Here is a 25,091-nt window from a genome sequence, read left to right as displayed (position 1 = left end):
ACACATAGGGGGTCCACCAAAACCTCCACATTACACGGGAAGGGAAGAAGCGGAAAACGACACATAGGGGGTCCACCAAAACCTCCACATTATACGGGAAGGTAAGAAGTGGAAAACGACACATAGGGGGTCCACCAAAACCTCCACATTACACGGGAAGGGAAGAAGCGGAAAACGACACATAGGGGGTCCACCAAAACCTCCACATTACACAGGAAGGGAAGAAGCGGAAAACGACACATAGGGGGTCCATCAAAACCTCCACATTACACAGGAAGGGAGAACAGGAAAACGGCACATAGGGGGTCCACCAAAACCTCCACATTACACAGGAAGGGGAGAAGAGGAAAACGGCACATAGGGGGTCCACCAAAATCTCCACATTACAAGGGAAGGGGAGAAGTGGAAAACGGCACATAGGGGGTCGACCAAAACCTCCACATTACAAGGGAAGGAGAGAAGAGGAAAACTGCACATGGGGGTCCACCAAAACCTCCAGATTACACGGGAAGGGGAGAAGTGGAAAACGGCACATAGGGGGTCCACTAAAACCTCCACATTACACAGGAAGGGGAGAAGAAACGGCACATAGGGGGTCCACTAAAACCTCCACATTACACCGGAAGAGGAGAAGCGGAAAACGGCACATAGGCGGTCCACCAAAATCTCCACATTACTCGAGAAGGGAAGAAGCAGAAAACGGCACATGGGGGGTCCACCAAAACCTCCACATTACAAGGGAAGGGGAGAAGAGGAAAACGGCACATGGGGGGTACACCAAAACCTCCACATTAAACAGGAAGGGGAGAAGCAGAAAACGGCACATAGGGGGTCCACCAAAGCCTTCACATTACAAGGGAAGGGGAGAAGCGGAAAACGGAACATAGGGGGTCCACCAAAACCTCTACATTACAAGGGGAGAAGCGGAAAACGGCACATAGGGGGTCCACCAAAACCTCCACATTACTCGAGAAGGGAAGAAGCAGAAAACGGCACATGGGGGGTCCACCAAAACCTCCACATTACAAGGGAAGGGGAGAAGAGGAAAACGGCACATGGGGGGTACACCAAAACCTCCACATTACACAGGAAGGTGAGAAGCAGAAAACAGCACATAGGGGGTCCACCAAAACCTCCACATTACAAGGGAAGGGGAGAAGAGGAAAACGGCACATGGGGGGTCCACCAATACCTCCACATTACAAGGGAAGGGGAGAAGCAGAAAACGGCACATAGGGGGTCCACCAAAACCTCCATATTACAAGGGGAGAAGCGGAAAATGGCACATTGGGGGCCCACCAAAACCTCCACATTTCACGGGAAGGGGAGAAGCGGCACATAGGGGGTCCATCAAAACCTCCACATTACTCGTTAGCAGCCCCCTTTAAATGAATTCAGTAACATGTGTAATTAATCCCAAGACACAAGAATCACACAGGACTAAGAATTTATAGAAATAACTTGTTTTATTGGCGCGTCTGGGGAAGAAGAGCGAAAAAAAATCAAATTTGCATATATAATCCATGCGCATATATCAGATATAGATCTATCCTCTTACAGCCATTTATTAATATAGATTTATGTCACATGCTATATACAAATGATTTGGGGGGAAGGGGGGGAGTTGCTTTTTCCCATCCACCAGATTTAACCCATTAATTCGTGGAAGAGAGCAGGAGAGCAGCGGCGACAGACTTTGGCGATCAGCGTCAGACCTGGTGGAGGGCAGAGGGGGTCAGTATTACCCATTAACCCCTTAGATCTTATGTTTTGGAGAGATTTAGAATCCAATTTTTCGGGTAGGTGCTTGGACCCTACATTCTAGGTGGGGGAGGGGAGGAGGCAGCCCGCAGCTTTGTGCTAAGGTTTGATATTTTGGGTGGATATTCCCATTGGATGGATGGATCTGCTCAGCCAATAGCGCCCCCTGTCTGAATCATTGTGCATCTCGCTCTGTGTTTCCGGTTGGAGGCATCTTGGAGTCAATCGTCTAGGCAGAGGAGAAATGGAAGCTCTGTGTTTTTTTCACTTTTTGGCCGTAGGAATGGGGGAGTCACGCAGGGGAGAGACACGCATGCATCGAACACGCTATCCGGGACATTGACATCGATGGGGGCAAATTCTTTTTTTTGATCCCTTCCCCCATCGTTACATGAGAGGAAGTCCAGAGACTGAATCCTGCAGCAGAAATTAAGGGTGGAGGACCGTGGACTATACGCTTCCGGCAGGAGCTGAGGGGGGAAAGGATACAAAAAGGAAACGATTGATACGTTACATAAAAGATGTCCACCCCCCTCTAACAAGACCAGGTCTAGGACCTCTCTTCTTTCACCACTTCTTTTAAGAAATGTAGCACCGCTCTTCTCCCCCTTAAAGGAACTTTGCCTCTTTGGAAGATGGATCATGACTCCTTTTAAAACACAAAAAATAAATTGCACTTTCCCTGTCCCATTTAAAAAAATGTAGCAGTGTCCTCACGGAGAAATCTGGCACCGCTCCTCAACTTCTCCCACCACCACCCAACTGCGAACTCTCACCACCACTCCCTTCCCTCAAAATCTCTTTCAAGGCATCTGGCTCCACCCCCATAATGACATCTGGCCACACCCTCATTAATTATAAAAATCCCATCAGGAAATATGGCCCCACCCCATTCTACAAATTTGGACCCACCCCCCATTCCTTTCTAGAAATTTTGACCCACCCTCATTCTTTTCATGAAACCTAGCCCCACCCCATCAGGAAATGTGGCCCACCCTCATTCATTTTTTGAAATGTTGTCCCACCCTCAGTCTGTTCTAGAAATCTGGCCCAACCCCCATTCTTTTCAGGAAATCTAGCCCCACCCCATCAGTAAATTTTGCCCAGCCTACATTCCTTTCTGGAAATATTGCCCCACCCCCATTCCTTTCTAGAAATTTGGCCCCACCCCAAGTCCATCCTAGAAATTTGGCCCCACCCTCATTCTTTTTTAGGAAATCTAGCCCCACCCCATCAGGAAATATTGACCCGCTCCCATTCCTTACTAGAATTCTGGCCCCACCCCCATTCTATTCTAGAAATCTGGCCCCACCCCCATTCTATTCTAGAAATCTGGCCCCACCCCATTCTATTCTAGAAATTTGGCCCCACCCAACTTCTTTCTAGGAAATCTACCCCCATCCTATTAGGAAATCTGGCCCTACTCCCATTCCTATCTAGAAATCTGGCCCCACCCCATTCTATTCTAGAAATCTGGCCCCACCCCCATTCTATTCTACAAATCTGGCCCCACCCCCATTCTATTCTACAAATCTGGCCCCACCCCCATTCTATTATAAAAATCTGGCCCCACCACCATTTTATTTTAGAAATCTGGCCCCACCCCGATTCTATTCTAGAAATCTGGCCCCACCCCATTCCATTCCTTTTAAGAATTCTGGCCCCACCCCCATTCTATTCTAGAAATTTGGCCCCACCCCCAGTCCATAATAGAAATTTGGTCGCACCCACCTTCTTTTTAGGAAATCTAGCCCCATCCCATTACGAAATATTGCCCCAATCCCATTCTATTCTAGAAATCTGGCTCCACCCCCATTCTATTCTAGAAATCTGGCCCCACCCCCAGTCCATTCTAGAAATTTGGCCCCGCCCCCATTCTTTTTAGGAAATCTAGCCCCATCCCATCAGGAAATATTGCCCCACTCCCGTTCCTTTCTAGAAATCTGGCCCCACCCCCATTCTATTCTAGAAATCTGGCCCACCCCCATTTTATTTTAGAAATCTGGCCCCACCCCCATTCTATTTTAGAAATCTGGCCCCACCCCATTCCATTCCTTTTAAGAATTCTGGCCCCACCCCCATTCTATTCTAGAAATTTGGCCCCACCCCCAGTCCATAATAGAAATTTGGTCACACCCACCTTCTTTTTAGGAAATCTTGCCCCATCCCATTAGGAAATATTGCCCCAATCCCATTCTATTCTAGAAATCTGGCCCCACCCCCATTCTATTCTAGAAATCTGGCCCCACCCCCAGTCCATTCTAGAAATTTGGCCCCGCCCCCATTCTTTTTAGGAAATCTAGCCCCATCCCATCAGGAAATATTGCCCCACTCCCGTTCCTTTCTAGAAATCTGGCCCCACCCCCATTCTATTCTAGAAATTTGGCCCCACCCCCAGTCCATAATAGAAATTTGGTCCCACCCACCTTCTTTTTAGGAAATCTAGCCCCATCCCATTAGGAAATATTGCCCCAATCCCATTCTATTCTAGAAATCTGGCCCCACCCCCATTCTATTCTAGAAATCTGGCCCCACCCCCAGTCCATTCTAGAAATTTGGCCCCACCCCCATTCTTTTTAGGAAATCTAGCCCCATCCCATCAGGAAATATTGCCCCACTCCTGTTCCTTTCTAGAAATGTGGCCCCACCCCCATTTTATTCTACAAATCTGGACCCACCCCCATTTTATTTTAGAAATCTGGCCCCACCCCCATTCTATTCCAGAAATCTGGCCCCACCCTCATTCTATTTTAGAAATCTGGCCCCACCCCCATTCTATTTTAGAAATCTGGCCCCACCCCCATTCTATTTTAGAATTCTGGCCCCACCCCCATTCCTTTCTAGAAATCTGGCCCCACCCCCATTCCTTTCTAGAAATCTGGCCCCACCCCCATTCCTTTCTAGAAATCTGGCCCCACCCCCATTCCTTTCTAGAAATCTGGCCCCATCCCCATTCCTTTTTAGAATTCTGGCCCCCACCATCACATCCTTCCAGAAATCAGACAATACTCCCCAATAGTTCTAGGAGCAGCAATGTGGCACTTCTATGACATTTCCAGTTGGGGGATTTACTAAAAATTACAGGTGGGGCGGTTTCCTTACTTAATTCCCCCTTCCATCTTCCAAAGTGGAGAATTTGCTACTATACGATAGCGACCCTGTCTGGAGGACCCAGCAATGAGACTGGTGTAATACGTTGAATTTCCTGTGGTGGTGCTGCAGAAGAATAAAGCACCTGCAGATTCAGGATGATCGCCGGAGGACAATCAGTGATCAGTCATAACAACAACACGAATAGGGATTGATAAGTAGAGAATTCATTGAACGATTCCACTTACTTTGAGTTTGTAGAGGCTGCCGTCCATCAGACTGGGATCCACTAAGTCGAAAAGTAAAATAAATAAATTAATTAATTATATTTTATATTAAAATATTTGATTCACTAATTAGTTCTGAAACAAAATCTGCTGCCCCCCCCCCCCCCCCCAGTGGCAGCTGTAGAGAATGACAGGAATTCCAGTATTTCAGCCTTGCTGGAACGCTCATGCCCCCTTGTGGCCTCTTAAGTGAATTACTTCTCAAAATGTATATAGTTATAGTAAATGCGTGGGGCACTGAAAATAAGGTTCCAAGTAAATGGACCACTAGATGAATGCAATAATTGCCATTGAAATCTAATAAATGATTAATGCTGGTTTAAGAGCTATTGATGAATACCAGACAGAGTGGGAGAGGTGGGGGGGCTCTATAAATATAACATGTCTGTCTGAGCCTCAGCTGCGGCGGCGGCTGGTATAAAAGAGATCGGGCAATTCATTATAGAAGCTGGCACAGCAGGTGCGATGCCTCTGATAGCAGCGGGTTCACCCAGAGCCGACCTCTCGCTGGGGGCAGATTGACAGCTGCTATTGTTATGAATTTTGTCACACTGGCGCCGATACAGTGTATTCATCCTGCCCGGCAGGAGCCGCATAGAGGAGACCGAATGTTCAGTCTCATAGAAAGTTTCCAAAAAAAAATGGTTTTAATCTGAAGTTAAAGTGAAGATAGAGAAGAGTCAGGATATATAAGCGGGGGTGGGGACAAGGGTCTGGGCGAGGGCGGGGACAAGGGTCTGGGCAAGGGTGGGGCTTGTCACTTACTTTGCATTCCTTTGTTTGCATTTGAATTTATTACCTGTTGAAAAATAGAAAATTAATTATTGATCATTGGGGGTCGACAGAAGGATATGGTTCAGGATGGTGGACATTTGTTCCAAGAAGGGTCTTACAATGGGGGGACATTATACCTGAATGAGGTCCAGGATGGGGATATTTTACCAGTAAGAGGCTCCGGATGGGAGACATTATACCACAATGAGGTCGAGGATGGGGAACATTATACAAGGAAGGAGCTCAGGATGGAAGACATTATACCACAATGAGATTGAGGATGGGGAATATTATACAAGAAAGGGGCTCAGGATGGAGAAAATTACACCAGAATGAGGTCGAGGATGGGGGACATTATACAAGGAAGGGGCTCAGGATGGGGACATGATACCAGAATGAGGTCGACAATGGGGAACATAACACCAGGAAGGGACTCAGGATGGAGGACATTGTAACAGAATGAGGTCGACGATGGGGGACATGATACAAGGAAGGGGCTCAGGATGGAGGACATTATACCAGAATGAGGTCAACGATGGAGAACCTAACACGAGGAAGGGGTTCAGAATGGAGGACATTATACCAGAATGAGGTCAACGATGGAGAACCTAACACGAGGAAGGGGTTCAGAATGGAGGACATTATACCAGAATGAGGTTGAGGATGGGGGACATTATACCAGGAAGGGGCTCAGGATGGGGACATGATACCAGAATGAGGTCGACAATGGGGAACATAACACCAGGAAGGGACTCAGGATGGAGGACATTGTAACAGAATGAGGTCGACGATGGGGGACATGATACAAGGAAGGGGCTCAGGATGGAGGACATTATACCAGAATGAGGTCAACGATGGAGAACCTAACACGAGGAAGGGGTTCAGAATGGAGGACATTATACCAGAATGAGGTTGAGGATGGGGGACATTATACCAGGAAGGGGCTCAGGATGGAGGACATTATACCAGAATGAGGTCAACGATGGGGGACATTATACAAGGAAGGGGCTCAGGATGGGGGACATTATACCAGAATGTGGTCGAAGATGGGGGACATTATACAAGGAAGGGGCTCAGGATGGAGGACATTACACCAGAATGAATCCAAAATGGGGGACATTATACAAGGAAGGGGCTCAGGATGGAGGACATTATACCAGAATGAGGTTGAGGATGGGGACATTATATCAGGAAGGGACTCAGGATGAGGGACATTATACCAGGAAGGGGCTCAGGATAAGGGACATTATACCAGGAAGGGGCCCATGATGAGGAACATTATACCAAGAAAAGTGACATTATACCAGGAAGGGGCTCTGGATGAGGGACATTGTACCAGGAAGAGGCCCATATTTATTGACATTATAACAGGAAAAGGCCCAGTACATGGATGTTATTACAGGAAGGGGCCAGGACTGGGGACATCATTACAGCAAGGAGCAAGGATGGGTGATATTACTCCAGGAAGGCACCAGGATGGGGACATTATTACATGGAGTGAAGGTGTATGTCATATAGGATCTAGAACACTGTAAAGGCCTAAACATATGACAAATGTGGAGGTAGGGGCCCGGGCCACATTTTGCATCAGGGTTCATTGGATTCTAGTTTTGCCACAGGCCACTAACACTTCCAATACAGGTGAAATTGTGTGTTTATAATGAAGGGCCCATATATTTTTCTTCTTGTGTCCACTCCTGCCATAATGGGACGTATGGACAGGGGTCTTCTACATGGAACTACCCCTTTAATTATGGCCGGGGGATGGCAATACTTACTAATAGCAGTGATGATCCCCAATACAAACATGACGATTGCAAGAATAAGTCCAGTCATCCGTACAGTTTCATAATCTGAAATCAGAGAAGGTCGGAGAAGTGATGGATCCTCGGGGGTGGTACAAGGACATGGAGCTTCTTGTCCTGCTGCCTTGTGCTATACATATCACCCTGGGGCGGGATCTGTGTGACTACAGGTGGTATTTCTGCTCTGCCCTCAGATGGGGTCAGTCACTGATTACTGCTCCGTTTTCCAGGAGTGATCGGTGCGATCCTCTAGGGCGGAGCTTCTTATTTTCAGTCTATTACAGTTTCTATTATGTGCAGTTTTCATACGATCACTATGTGGCGGCATTATTGCACTGTGTACATTGGTGTTATTAGGGTATAGTATAGAGCTATAGAAATACTATAGGACAGTGTATTTCAGCATTATTTATAATGTTCATCTTGGTATTATTTGAGCATAGTATAGTGCTACAGTGTGATCACTGTAGGGCGGCATTATTTTTATTGTACTGCGTGCATTGGTGTTATTAGGGTATAGTATAAAAGCTATAGAAATACTATAGGACAGTGTTTCTCAGCATTATTTATAATGTGCACCTTAGTATTATTTGAGCATAGTATAGTGCTACAGTGTGATCACTGCATAGAAATACTATTTGGGCACTGTATGGCAGCATATTTATGTTACTGTGTATTTGATATTGTTTGGGCAGATTATACTGATAGTAGTATTACTACAAAGTGCTCACATCATATCACTATAATATTCACAAATTATCCCAATGTGCACAGTATTATAAATAATGCTGCCATACATTGCCCCTACTGTATTGCCGAACAGTAATCGCCCTTTCATCCTATTAGGGCACTGTATGGTAGCATTATTTATAGTACTGTGTACATTGGTATTATTTGGACATAAAGTGCTAACATGTAAAAGTTATACAAAAATACTAGGGCACAGTATTACAGTATTATTTGACTGTGCTACACTGATATTCTTTGTGTGTGGTGTTATGAGCATTTTATAGCGATACTATTGGGGCACTGGCGGTATTATATAAAATTCTGTATACAATTGGATTATTTGTGCGACCTATAATGATGTGATGTCAGTTCTGTAATAGAATGCTACTTGGTACTGTCTTTTATATTACTGTGTGCATTGGTATTATTTACACATGCTATAGTGATATGAGTGCTGTATAGAACACTATTAGGGCAGTGTATGGTTCTAATTCTGTGAACATTGGGATTATTTGTGCATATTATAGCGAGATGATCTAAACACACTATAGCAAAAATATTTGAGCACTATATGGCGGTATTATTTATAATATTGTATTCATTGGTATTTGGAAAAATTATAATAATAAATAATCTTTATTTTTATATAGAGCTAACATATTCCGCAGCACTTTACAGTTTGCACACATTGTCATCACTGTCCCCGATGGGGCTCACAATCTAAATTCCCTATCAGTATGTCTTTGGAATGTGGGAGGAAACCGGAGTACCCGGAGGAAACCCACGCAAACACGGAGAGAACATACAAACTCTTTGCAGATGTTGTCCTTGTTGGGGTTTGAACCCAGGGCTCCAGCGCTGCAGTGCTAACCACTACGCCACCGTGCCGCCCCTATAATGATATGATGTGAGCGCTGTATAGGAATATTACTACTGTGTACAATGGAATTATTTGTGCGTACTATAATGATGATATGACGTGAGCTCTGTATAAGAATACTACTTGGCACTGTCTGGTGGCAATATTTATATTACTGTGTGCACTGTTATTATTTGGGCATATTATAGTGCTATGATGAGCGCTGTATAGAGAATTAATAATGAAATTTATGGCGGCATTTATAATTCTGTATATATTGGTATTATTTGGGCATATTATAGTGATATGATGTGAGCTATATAACAATACTGTTTGAGCACTATGTGGTGGTATTACTATATTATTGTGTACTTTGAAATTGTTTGAGATTATGATATGATATTAGCACTGTACAGCAATACTATTTAAGCACTGTATGGCGGTATTATTTATAATGGTATATATTGGTATTATTTATGCAGACTATATTAATGTGATGTGCGTGCTATATAGCAATACTATTTGGCCATTTTATGGCGGTATTATTTATTATATTGTGTACATTGGTTTTATTTGCGTAGACTATAGTGATATGATGTGAGCACTGTATAGCAATACTATTTGGGCACTGTCTGGCAATATTTATATTACTATGTATTGGTATTATATGGGCTTATTATAGTAATATGATAAATGCTGTATAGAAAACTATTAGGCCACTGTATGGCGGCATTATTTATAATTCTGTATACATTGGGATTATTTGGGCATCATATAGTAAGATGGTGTGAACACAGTGTATTATTTATAATATTGTGTTCATTGATATTATAATGATTTTATGTTAGCGTTGTATAGGAATATTATTAGGGGATTTAGTGTAGAATATGGGCATTGGATAGCAGTTTTGTATGTTATCTTTGAAGAAGCTGTATCCAATGATCGCCTTCTAATACTGGCGGTATAAATGTACCCGATCCCCAGAATATTGAATAATATGCTATTATCTGCTCTGGACTTACCATAGACAAAAGGATTTTCATTTCCGTATATGTTGACTGCGAGAAAGACAGAAAAGTCCAAATTATAACGATCACATGGTCTATGCATTAACCCCACACAGCCCATTCCTTTCCACCCACAAATGTAGAGTAAAATGCATTGATTCCACCATAATACCGCAACGACCAGAAAGATGCTTATTGGAAAATCCAGACACCAACTTGCAGATTTTCCCCATTGCCCAGAAGAATAAGGATTTATTTTTTGCCCAGAAGAATAAGGATTTATTTTTAGGCTTGGAGCCACTTTAATTTTTCGGGTACCCTTGTAGAGTCTCAGACACCCAAACATTAAAGGGTCTATCTAATGGTAGAGACCCCCAGTCTATATTTTGCACATCGCTAGGACAATTGCAGCAAGAGCGCAATGTGAGTTCAGGATCCTTAAAAGCATTAATTCCTGGGGCCGGGAGCTAAAAGTCTGCGATTGATTTTTATTTCTAAGTGGCTGAGGAGTCTGCTTTGAGCCGCGTGCTGGGAATGTAATGGTTGCACATTTTTATGTAGGGTTTAACAGCCAGGATCTGAGTCTTTCAAAGCTAGAAGAGTATTGAGTGCAACTCCACTGCTGGCCACTAGAAGGCAGAAGAGAGCAAGAGCTGGAAGAGTATTGAGGGCAACTCCACTGCTGGCCACCAGGAGGCAGAAGAGAGCAAGAGTTGGAAGATGTTTACTGAAAAGGCAAATTGTGCAGCAAAACAAAGTTAATTAGAATCAGACCCAGAGCAGAAGATAGAATGAAGAGGCAGATCGTGCTGCTTGGCAGATCGTGCATCTCATTGTGTGCTGTTCGTTTGTAATGATACCCAAAATAAAAACAGTCTTGTTCCAAATCACGACATCGTTAATTTAAGGCGCCGAATGCAAAATCCATGTCACGTGTGACATTGTATGAATCCTATGGCGGTGCTATAATAAATACAACTGCCATGTGGTGCCAAATCTTTTTTTATCTAATGGATTAAGCGGAGAGAAGTAAAGTGCAGCGGGCTCCACGGGGGCCGGACCACCTGTACCTATCCTATAAAAAGCAAGCAATCCCAGGGGAACTCTTCCCATGAGGGACGATGCTGGGATTCGGCCCTGGGATGGATGGACATGATGGAATAATAAGCCCTAGAAGATAAAAGCGGCCACTTTGGAGTATTTTTTAGAAACTTTTCATGCATGTAACAATATAAGAATAAATCCTAGAGAAATACAGTAAATGTGTCAGCAGGAAAACTGTGGAAGGGGCTGGAGAGGGTCGGACGGCACTTTAGGGACCCTCTACACATCTCATGAAGATTCTCATATTCATCGTCTTGTAAGGAGACATGGAGTCAGCACATTCACAGTCGACTGCTCCCGACAAGAGCCGGAGGAAAGCCGTCCATTAGCCACAAAGTGATCGGCGGCGGCCGGGACGCATCTACCTATCAGCGCGAATTAAGGAGGAAAACGAATTCTGAGCCTAAATGTAAAATGAATGAAAGAGACACTCTGAGTATAAACGTCACGTAACCTCAATATTACACCAGAAGTATCAGTATTATAGCAGTGTTATTAACAGATAGCATCACAGACTGTGAGGGCTTATGTCTTATCCTAAAGTAACATTCATGCAGGAAACAAAGAAACACAGCGCGTCCTCAACAGGGAACGGAAGGTCACTACAGCGATCTGGAAGGACACTTCACTGAGGCAGCAGATTTACACAATGAATTGTCAGTGACATAATGCAAATAACAAAAGCGATTTATATATAGATCATATCTCTTTAACTTTATCAAACTTAACTGAAAAGTGCTAAAATACCGCACTTATGTACAAGAATATAACTACTATAATTCTGCTCCTATGTACAAGAATATAACTACTATAATACTGCCCATATGTACATGAATATAACTACTATAATACTGCTCCTATGTACAAGAATATAACGACTATAATACTGCTCCTATGTACAAGAATATAACTACTATAATACTGCTCCTATGTACAAGAATATAACTACTATAATACTGCTCCTATGTACAAGAATATAACTACTATAATACTGCTCCTATGTACAAGAATATAACTACTATAATACTGCTCCTATGTACAAGAATATAACTACTATAATACTGCCTCTATGTACAAGAATATAACTACTATAATACTGCTCCTATGTACAAGAATATAACTACTATAATACTGCTCCTATGTACAAAAATATAACTACTATAATACTGCCCCTATGTACAAGAATATAACTACTATAATACTGCTCCTATGTACAAGAATATAACTACTATAATATTGCTCCTATGTACAAGAATATAACTACTATAATACTGCTCCTATGTACAAGAATATAACTACTATAATACTGCTCCTATGTACAAGAATATAACTACTATAATACTGCCCCTATGTACAAGAATATAACTACTATAATACTGCTCCTATGTACAAGAATATAACTACTATAATACTGCTCCTATGTACAAGAATATAACTACTATAATACTGCTCCTATGTACAAGAATATAACTACTATAATACTGCTCCTATGTACAAGAATATAACTACTATAATACTGCCCACTATGTACAAGAATATAACTACTATAATACTGCCTCTATGTACAAGAAAATAACTATTATAATACTGCCCCCTATGTACAAGAATATAACTACTATAATACTGCCCCTATGTACAAGAATATAACTACTATAATACTGCTCCTATGTACAAGAATATAACTACTATAATACTGCTCCTATGTACAAGAATATAACTACTATAATACTGCTCCTATGTACAAGAATATAACTACTATAATACTGCCCACTATGTACAAGAATATAACTACTATAATACTGCCTCTATGTACAAGAATATAACTAGTATAATACTGCCCATATGTACAAGAATATAACTACTATAATACTGCCTCTATGTGCAAGAAAATAACTACTATAATACTGCCCACTATGTACAAGAATATAACTACTATAATGCTGCTACTATGTACAAGAATATAATTACTATAATACTGCTCCCATGTACAAAAATATAACTACTATAATACTGCCCCCTATGTACAAGAATATAACTCCTATAATACTGATCCTATGTACAGGAATATAACTACTATAATACTGCCCCTATGTACAAGAATATAACTACTATAAAAATGCTCCTATGTACAAGAATATAACTACTATAATACTGCCCCTATGTACAAGAATATAAGTACTATAATACTGCTCCCATGTACAAGAATATAACTACTATAATACTGCCCCTATGTACAAGAATATAACTACTATAATACTGCCTCTATGTACAAGAAAATAACTACTATAATACCGCCCCCTATGTACAAGAATATAACTACTATAATACTGCCCCCTATGTACAAGAATATAACTACTATAATACTGCCTCTATGTACAAGAATATAACTGCTATAATACTGCCCCTATGTACAACAATATACCTACTATAATACTGCTCCTATGTACAAGAATATAACTACTATAATACTGCTCCCATGTACAAGAATATAAGTACTATAATACTGCCCCTATGTACAAGAATATAACTACTATAATACTGCCTCTATGTACAAGAAAATAACTACTATAATACCGCCCCCTATGTACAAGAATATAACTACTATAATACTGCCCCCTATGTACAAGAATATAACTACTATAATACTGCCTCTATGCACAAGAATATAACTGCTATAATACTGCCCCTATGTACAACAATATACCTACTATAATACTGCTCCTATGTACAAGAATATAACTACTTTAATACTGCCCCTATGTACAAGAATATAACTACTATAATACTGCCTCTATGTACAAGAAAATAACTACTATAATACTGCCTCTATGTACAAGAATATAACTGCTATAATACTGCCCCTATGTACAACAATATACCTACTATAATACTGCTCCTATGTACAAGAATATAACTACTATAATACTGCTCCCATGTACAAGAATATAAGTACTATAATACTGCCCCTATGTACAAGAATATAACTACTATAATACTGCCTCTATGTACAAGAAAATAACTACTATAATACCGCCCCCTATGTACAAGAATATAACTACTATAATACTGCCCCCTATGTACAAGAATATAACTACTATAATACTGCCTCTATGTACAAGAATATAACTGCTATAATACTGCCCCTATGTACAACAATATACCTACTATAATACTGCTCCTATATACAAGAATATAACTACTGTAATGCTGCCCACTATGTACAAGAATATAACTACTATAATACTGCTCCCTATGTACAAGAATATAACTGCTATAATACTGTCCCTATGTACAAGAATATAACTACTATAATGCTGCCCATATGTACAAGAATATAACTACTATAATACTGCCCCTATGTACAAGAATATTACTACTGTAATACTGCCTCTATGTACAAGAAAATAACTACTATAATACTGACCCCTATGTACAAGAATATAACTACTATAATACTGCTACTATGTACAAGAATATAACTACTATAATACTGCTACTATGTACAAGAATATAACTACTATAATACTGCTCCCATGTACAAGAATATAACTACTATAATACTGCTCCTATGTACAAGAATATAACTACTGTAATACTGCCTCTATGTACAAGAAAATAACTACTATAATACTGCCCCCTATGTACAAGAATATAACTACTATAATACTGCCCCTATGTACAAGAATATAACTACTATAATACTGCCCCTATGTACAAGAATATAACTACTATAATACTGCTCATATGTACAAGAATATAAATACTATAATACTGCCCCTATGTACAAGAATATAACTACTAAAATACTGCTCCTATATACAAGAATATAACTACTATAATGCTGCCCACTATATACAAAAATATAACTACTATAATACTGTCCCTATGTACAAGAATATAACTGCTATAATACTGTCCCTATGTACAAGAAAATAACTACTATAATACCGCCCCCTATGTACAAGAATATAACTACTATAATACTGCCCCCTATGTACAAGAATATAACTACTATAATACTGCCTCTAAGTACAAGAATATAACTGCTATAATACTGCCCCTATGTACAACAATATACCTACTATAATACTGCTCCTATGTACAAGAATATAACTACTATAATACTGCCCCTATGTACAAGAATATAACTACTATAATACTGCTCCTATATACAAGAATATAACTACTGTAATGCTGCCCACTATGTACAAGAATATAACTACTATAATACTGCCCCCTATGTACAAGAATATAACTACTATAATACTGCTCCTATATACAAAAATATAACTACTGTAATGCTGCCCACTATGTACAAGAATATAACTACTATAATACTGCTCCCTATGTACAAGAATATAACTGCTATAATACTGTCCCTATGTACAAGAATATAACTACTATAATGCTGCCCATATGTACAAGAATATAACTACTATAATACTGCCCCTATGTACACGAATATTACTACTGTAATACTGCCTCTATGTACAAGAAAATAACTACTATAATACTGACCCCTATGTACAAGAATATAACTACTATAATACTGCTACTATGTACAAGAATATAACTACTATAATACTGCTACTATGTACAAAAATATAACTACTATAATACTGCTCCCATGTACAAGAATATAACTACTATAATACTGCCCCTATGTACAAGAATATAACTACTATAATACTGCCCCTATGTACAAGAATATAACTACTATAATACTGCTCATATGTACAAGAATATAAATACTATAATACTGCCCCTATGTACAAGAATATAACTACTAAAATACTGCTCCTATATACAAGAATATAACTACTATAATGCTGCCCACTATATATAAAAATATAACTACTATAATACTGTCCCTATGTACAAGAATATAACTGCTATAATACTGTCCCTATGTACAAGAAAATAACTACTATAATACCGCCCCCTATGTACAAGAATATAACTACTATAATACTGCCCCCTATGTACAAGAATATAACTACTATAATACTTCCTCTATGTACAAGAATATAACTACTATAATACTGCCCCTATGTACAACAATATACCTACTATAATACTGCTCCTATGTACAAGAATATAACTACTATAATACTGCCCCTATGTACAAGAATATAACTACTATAATACTGCCTCTATGTACAAGAAAATAACTACTATAATACTGCCTCCTATGTACAAGAATATAACTACTATAATACTGCCCCCTATGTACAACAATATACCTACTATAATACTGCCCCTATGTACAACAATATACCTACTATAATACTGCTCCTATGTACAAGAATATAACTACTATAATACTGCCCCTATGTACAAGAATATAACTACTATAATACTGCCTCTATGTACAAGAAAATAACTACTATAATACTGCCTCCTATGTACAAGAATATAACTACTATAATACTGCCCCCTATGTACAAGAATATAACTGCTATAATACTGCTCCTATATACAAGAATATAACTACTGTAATGCTGCCCACTATGTACAAGAATATAACTACTATAATACTGCTCCCTATGTACAAGAATATAACTGCTATAATACTGTCCCTATGTACAAGAATATAACTACTATAATGCTGCCCATATGTACAAGAATATAACTACTATAATACTGCCCCTATGTACAAGAATATTACTACTGTAATACTGCCTCTATGTACAAGAAAATAACTACTATAATACTGACCCCTATGTACAAGAATATAACTACTATAATACTGCTACTATGTACAAGAATATAACTACTATAATACTGCTCCCATGTACAAGAATATAACTACTATAATACTGCTCCTATGTACAAGAATATAACTACTGTAATACTGCCTCTATGTACAAGAAAATAACTACTATAATACTGCCCCCTATGTACAAGAATATAACTACTATAATACTGCCCCCTATGTACAAGAATATAACTACTATAATACTGCCCCTATGTACAAGAATATAACTACTATAATACTGCTCATATGTACAAGAATATAAATACTATAATACTGCCCCTATGTACAAGAATATAACTACTAAAATACTTCTCCTATATACAAGAATATAACTACTATAATGCTGCCCACTATATACAAAAATATAACTACTATAATACTGTCCCTATGTACAAGAATATAACTGCTATAATACTGTCCCTATGTACAAGAATATAACTACTATAATGCTGCCCCTATGTACAAGAATATAACTACTATAATGCTGCCCCTATGTACAAGAATATAACTACTATAATACTGCTCCTTATCTAATTTCTAGCTGTACGTGAACTGTTATACTATAGATGTCTTAGGTTTGCTTGGTCATGATGTGACTGTGGTTTTATGTAGCACAGTTTGGAGTGTAACTTTCTGTGCTGTTGCTGTGGGTCATTTATAGTTTCAGTTGTATTACTTGCTGCCTTGAGCTTCTGACATGAAGCTTCTTGGATGTGTAGATGCTTTGACATATTCCAGTTTATTTCCATACCTCTTGTCTTTCATACATCTTTTCTTTTTCACACTTGAGTTGTACAAAATAACAATTCAAAATATCTACTCAAATATCATCTACATCACAATATTCAGCCAAGTTCCCTAATGACTACAGGTGAAACAACAAAGTGGTTACATTTTAGCCATCTGCATCACTAAATTCACCTAAACTCCCTAATGACTACAGGTGACAGAAAAGCAGTAACTACAGTTACATTGTAGCTTATATATACAGGGTCTGGTTAAATGCTTAAAGTCACAGGATTCACCAAGCAACAATAACTGCTCCACTGTAAGCCATCAACATATCTTAACTAGGCATCCTAGCGACCAGAGATGACACTACAAGGCTGTAAGAAAACAATTCTCAAGATTATTTACATAGAGGCAGAAAAAAACGAAATATAACATAACAATGACACCTACTCTCTAGACAATTTACATAATCTAAGTTCCCTTATAACACTATTTTTTTTTTAACATCACTGTAGAGATACTAATGCACCATGGTGTATGCTACTGGTTTCTGTATTTGTAGGCCATATACGTAAACAATTATCAACTCAATGGTCTAAATGAATAGCCATAATGGCTGTATTCTTGACCATCAACTTAAATAATCTCCCCTATGATCATAGGTGAAACTATAGAGTGGTAACAAAGCTAAATGTCATGCCATGCAAACAGATGCTCAATTAAACAGACTTACAGGACAAACATAATGCAATGACACCTGCATACAAGGTTATCTAGTTAACTTAACTAAGCTCCCCTATAACCACAGGTGAAAATAATGTTATTTGTATCCTGTGCCATGTACAGAAAATTCTCAAACTCACCTTATAAAATATATTTATAATCACCTTATATATAAAAATTCAGCTCCTAGGCATCAAAATATAACAATAGCAACTGTGCTCTAATTTACATAACTAAGCTCCCCTATAACCACAGGTGACCATATAGAGCTGTGAAACATAAAGAGCCTAATATTAACACTATTTGTACGTTAGGTCATGCACATATAATATCAACTCTCTTGAATCAATCAATATCAATTATTTGTGCAGTGTATATCATCTACATCACTAAACTAAGCTCCCTATGACTACAGGTGATAATGTTAAAATATAAAGATCCTCCTAATGATATCTGTATTTTAGACCATTAAAATACAAGTATTAGACTTACAAGACTCAACAATTAGCGAATACAATGGGCAATTTAGATCATCTATGTAACTAAACTAAGCTCCACTATGACCACAGGTGATATTAGAGAGCTGTTGAATCTCTTACTTAGCCTATTTATATTTGTATTGTATGCAAATTTATACAAAAAAATTAAAGTCATTGGGCTCAAAGAATAGCAATAGCTATTAAACTCTAGATAATCTACATAACTTAACTAAGCTCCCCTATAACCACAAGTGAAAAACAGAATATTTGTATTTTGGGTCATGTGCATAAAATACTCAAACTCCATTTTGGCAATGAATATCAATAATAACTGTATTATATGCTCTGTATGCCAACTGCATCACTAAACTAAACTCCGTATAACGACAAGTGAAACTGACAAACATATAAAAATCATCATATCTGTATTTTAGACCATTTACATAAAATATACAACTCACAAGACTCAACAATTAGCAATTACATTGGGTAGTGTAGATAATCTATGCAACTAAACTAAGCTCCACCATCACCCTAAGTGATATCAGAGAGCTTTACTACCAAATAATACCGTGCTAGGGTGATACTGAACGTACACTGGAGTGTAATGGTTAAGGGAACATACCACACACTGTGCACAGAAATGCAATAGATTGTACGCTGCTAGGCCAGCTGTACGACTCCCTAGTACCTATATAGTCCGAACACCACGGACCACACGGTCACTAATAAAACAGTTGATTAAAACACTATCAATGTCTGAGAAGCAAATGCTGATTGTAGCTCTTACCGAATGTTGTCCTGTATGGCCTCCTGGTGCGTGTCCAACAAGGGGTATGCAGACCACAGCGGATGATGTTGGCACGTGCAGGGGTAGGGCTGGACGCTACACAGTAATGCTTGGATGAGCGGGTGTGCACTGGTAAGCCGTGACCAGCGTGTGGTGCAGATACTCAGTGCAGCGCCAGGAAACGTCCCGGCCGGAGACGTCCCTGGATGCACTACGAAAAAATGGCCGCCGCTGAGAGATCAGCGTGTGACGTCACGGGCCTATGGAGTCTCGCTGAGACCAAAAAGACTAACCGACGCGTTTCGAAGGGTATGCGCCCTTCTTCCTCCTTGAGGAGGAAGAAGGGCGCATACCCTTCGAAACGCAGTCATCAAAGCAAAAGGTGGCTACTTTGAAGAACCTAGAATATAAGACATATTTTAAGTTGTTTCACACTTTTTTGTTAAGTATATAATTCCACATGTGTTAATTCATAGTTTTGATGCCTTCAGTGTGAATTTACAATTGTTATAGTCAAGAAAATAATAAATTAAAAAAATCTTTAAATGAGAAGATGTGTCCAAACTTTGGGTCTGTACTGTATATAGTAATATCAAAGTCACAGGACTTAATAAATAGCAATAAGAGTTCAACTGGTAACAATAAGATAGATCAACACTGTAAACTAAGCTCCCTTATGACCCCGGGTGATATTGAGAAAATGTAAAAACATAACCCATTAGTGCAACCTCAGGAGGAATAAGACAGTAAACCATTACTAGGCTTTCTGTGAAATGCACGGATATGCCCGTACACGTAGATCTTTATGTGGCCGCTTTTAACTTTGGCTCCTAAATGACGATTTTGAACTAAGTAACCTAAGGGAACTAAATCCTAGTCTCCTATTAGTTTTCTTCCAAGGTTGAACTCCTATTAGTTCCTGCAGGGAAGACAGTACCTACTTGGTAGATATCTGGAGGCCATTTTGCTTGAGATCTTGGATTGAGAACCTCCTGACTGGTCCTCCTCTGACCACATACAAGTTAGACCTCCCATGTGGCCTTCTATGGTGCCACCATTGACCTCACCTAATATTTGCCCCATAGACCTGTATTTCTAAGTGTCAGGTATAATTGGCGTTGAAGAGCAAGATGCCAACATAAGATTTTCCAAGAATGTAGGATCTTGAACAGTTCCTTAACTCTGACCACATGCAAGTTAGACCTTCCATGAGGCCTTCTATGATGCCACCATTGACCTCGCCTAATGTTTGCCCCATAGACCTGTATTTCCAAGTGTCAGGTATAATTGGCGTTGGAAGAACGAGATGCCAAGATAAGATTTTCCAAGAATATAAGATCTTGAACAGTTGCTAAGTGACTGACCAGGCGAGGAAAGAAGCCTTGCAGAAGTCAGAGACAATTAGTTAGGTGATGCCGCTACTGCATGTAAAGCGATTTCTTTTTATAGGTCGGGAGTTTGGTTCAGTGCCTTCATTACTGCTGAATACATTGAAGCATCTGCACAACCTGGCACCCTGAGTGGCACCGGGACGGGTGGCGGGCATTCTTTTTATTCTTGGAGAACAGATCAGGGAAGCTCAGGAGATCCTATTTCTGGAGCCCCCGAGTGGAGCCACTGGGGAAAACCTTAGCCGCTGTCTGCCTCATTATTCATTTCAGGCCAATCCATGGATCTTCCCGAAAGCTCGGCCCAGGACAAGGAACAAATCTCAATCTGGTATTTTAATCTTTGTTATTATGACATACTAACCTATTATATAAAACTATAAAAAGTGCATGCTTCCTCTAGGAGGGGTGCCCAAGTTACCATGCTAGTCTGACCTCTAGAGGACCACCGGTGGCCATTCATATCAGTGCGTGGCCATTGGTCCTAACGTGAGCTGTGTAAGTCTCAAAGATACCTGCAGAGGTGCTATAGGAAAAGAGAGCAATTGCACCATAGAGTCGCTTCCAGGGGGGCTGATCGAGGGTCACCAATATCAAGACCAACTTGTCTTAGGAGGACCATCTACAGCCCATATCCATTGATACCTCCTGAGCCCCCAAAACAAGTTCTTGCACCCCTAAATGATTGATTTTATTGAATTCTACAATGAGAATGTCTACCATTATACATTTAGGTTGGGGTTAGCACTTATTTTAGGTCTTCAAATATTTTGGGATCACCGGCACAATGTTGTGCCAATTAGGTAACATTTGCAAAAAAAAAGTATTAGCACAATCATCATCATCATTCATCACCCCCATCATCCTAATCATTACTATTACTCCCATTGGGACGGGGGTCCTATAGCCTGACCTCTTCCTCTCCTCCTCCATTCCCCATTCATCCTCTTCACTTTCTCCAAGTCTCCTCGAGCAGCTCCTGCCCATTCTTAAATCTTTAATGCAGCTCGGCCCCAATCTGTCACTCTACTCTACGTGTGCCCCCTGCCCAGATATTCTAGGATGGCCGATGTGTGCCCCCTGCCCGGATATTCTAGGATGCCCGATGTGTGCCCCCTGCCCAGATATTCTAGGAAGGCCGATGTGTGCCCCTTGCCCGGATATTCTGGGATGGCCGATGTGTGCCCCCTGCCCAGATATTCTAGGATGCCCGATGTGTGCCCCCTGCCTGGATATTCTAGGATGGCCGATGTGTGCCCCCTGCCCGGATATTCCAGGATGCCCAATGTGTTCCCCCTGCCGGGATATTCTAGGCTCCCCGATGTGTGCCCCCTGCTCGGATATTCTAGGATGGCCAATTTGTCCCCCCTGCCCTGATATTCTAGGATGCTCGATGTGTTCCCCCTGCCCGGATATTCTAGGCTCCCCAATGTGTGCCCCCTGCTCGGATATTCTAGGATGGCCGATTTGTGCCCCCAGCCCTGATATCCTAGGATGCCCAATGTGTTCCCGCTGCCCTGATATTCTAGGATGCCCGATGTGTGCCCCCTGCCTGATATTCTAGGATGCCTGATGTGTGCCCCCTGCCCGGATATTTTAGGATGGCCGATGTGTGCCCCCTGCCCGGATATTCTAGAATGGCCGATGTGTTTCCCCTGCCCTGATATTCTTGGATGGTCGATGTGTGCCCCCTGCCTGGATATTCTAGGATGGCTGATGTTTGCCTCCTGCCTGGATATTCTAGGATGGCCCATGTGGCCCCCTGCCCGGATATTCTAGGATGGCCGATGTGTGCCCCCTGCATGTCCCTATGTGACTCCTCAAGTGTGATCCTAATGACTGCAGAGAACTTTCCATGAATCCACCTCCCATGACCCCAATCATTGCATATATCTCCTCTAAACCTTCTCTATGTTCAGTCACCCCCAGAATTTATCCTGTCCCCCTCCTGTGAGCCCTCCCGGTCCATTATTTAACCCCATGTGCTCCAGCTTGCAGCAGCACACAGGAAGAGCTGGGACACTGCAATGCACCTGCAGTAAGGATGGAGGAGGAACATACTGCAGAGAAGACGGTCCTCCCTGCAGAATCTGGACCCGAGACCATAAGACGTGCCATGCGGACCAGACATCATCCATAACTGACCCTAATAACTCTTTGCATGCCTTATAAAGGGGTTTGCAGCCAGAAGCATGCACCTGGGCATATTAACCCCCTAGAGTCCCAATCTCTATAACAAATGGCCCCTAAGGGCCACACACATTTCTTTCCATTCTTTTCCTACCTGTTCCGCTTCTTTCGGTTGGGGTGGCCATACTGCAGTGGCAGAGGGAGAGACACTAGTTTGCTTGTCCCTGTATTGGGGTGCAGAGTTCGGTGCCAATCTGTGGGGTGCTATGTCCTATATGCTGTGTGCATGGGTGATGCCAGGAGTCAGTGCATGTAGCAGAGCTCGGTGTGCACAGTGGATGTAGTGTAGGATCTGCCTGCTCTTATAGAGTGGAGCACTGCAGACCTGAAGTCACACAGCTGGCTAAGGTGGGGAGGAGAGGAGGGGGTCCTTACATTTATCCCTCTCTCCCAGGGGGCTCTCTCTCTCTACCAATCACTGCAAGTCTAAACCACCAGCGTCTCCGCCATTGGCCCCAGGATTGGAGAGATGCTGGGGCTGGCTGCAGCTGATTTAGTGCTGAGAGTGCGGAGAAGATGCGGATTAAATAAACTGACCCCATCCCAGGAGCAGCGCCCCCCACCGACCACCTAGACCTCAGAATGGTCACACCTAATCCATTGCTATAAGGGTGGGCTCTGCCAAATTACATACTTAGCTTTGCTACATTAAAGTCTATGTTTTCAAATTCATTTTTTGTTTCATTAAATGTTTTGCACCCAGACTCTGGGATGCGCTGTCCATTGCTGGCTGCAGAACGGGTTAACTGAGAATCTGTCAGTGAGCTCATCCTGACCCTCCAGTGGGAGAGTTTCTAACTCCCTTATCTGTCTTTGTCTGAGCTCCTCTCAGCTGATTTATGACCACACACCACGTCAGAACTGAATGTGAGGGAAACAAGGCCAAAGGGTGCAAAACTGTTAATGAAACTGAATGGCAAAAATGATTGACATGCCTTTAAATAAACTAAAATTGACCCCAGAGTTGAAAAACCCTTTTCTTATATATAGGGCATGATGCCTCTATCTGGCGCTCACAGCTCAGCTATTGGCTCTAGTTAAAATGACAAACTCCTACTTGCTACATAGTCATCCTACGCTGAATAGACTCTGCTGCATGAGCTGCACCTGATCCACTAGGATCCCTACAGCACCTAAGTCTTACAAACTCGGCTCTGCTACACTGCTTTGTACTTGTGTTCAGTTGCCTCCATAATATGTGGCTCTCCTGCACCTGACACACTCAGCTCCACACTCGTCTTTGCTGTAGCATATTCCGCTCTGCTGTATCCGTCTATGTGTAAAGTGCTGTTCCTGACATGAATAAATCATGCTCTGCAAACGCATGACCAGGCCATATCATCCCTGCTCCTTCAATATATTCAGCTCTGCTCCATCAATATATTCAGCTCTGCTCCATCAATATATTCAGCTCTGCTGCATCTGACACACTCGACCCCGCTAAATTAACAAAGTCAGCTCTGCTGCACCTGAGCCCTTGCCACGTGTCCTCATATGACCCATCCTGCAGCTCCTTCCATTGGCATCTCCTCATTCCTCAAAATCCAGACTGTACAGCCGCATCCATGCCCCCTGGTCCAGCCCTTTAAAGCATCTTTGCACCAACCCCCTGTCT

At 41.1% G+C, this 25,091-nt stretch overlaps 1 protein-coding gene across 2 annotated transcripts; it reads right to left on the bottom strand.

Moving 5' to 3' along the window:
• Positions 1-1,441: 1,441 nt before the first annotated feature.
• LOC143770523 (sodium/potassium-transporting ATPase subunit gamma-like) lies at positions 1,442-25,091 on the bottom strand. Of its 2 annotated transcripts, none has more exons than XM_077260204.1 (6): positions 23,571-25,091; positions 10,328-10,363; positions 7,691-7,765; positions 5,904-5,937; positions 5,100-5,140; positions 1,442-2,231 (listed from the first exon to the last, which is right to left on the bottom strand). In XM_077260204.1, the coding sequence occupies exons 1-6, from the start codon at positions 23,599-23,601 to the stop codon at positions 2,212-2,214; spliced, it is 237 nt and encodes a 78-aa protein (XP_077116319.1). In that variant the 5' UTR covers positions 23,602-25,091; the 3' UTR covers positions 1,442-2,211. The 2 variants fall into 2 exon arrangements, with proteins under 2 accessions (XP_077116319.1, XP_077116318.1); XM_077260203.1 differs by having other exon boundaries at positions 24,946-25,068.

Source organism: Ranitomeya variabilis, chromosome 4 (genome assembly GCF_051348905.1).
Source record: "Ranitomeya variabilis isolate aRanVar5 chromosome 4, aRanVar5.hap1, whole genome shotgun sequence".
In the NCBI taxonomy this organism is placed as follows: domain Eukaryota; kingdom Metazoa; phylum Chordata; class Amphibia; order Anura; family Dendrobatidae; genus Ranitomeya; species Ranitomeya variabilis.
This window is presented reverse-complemented; position numbering and strand designations above follow the sequence as displayed.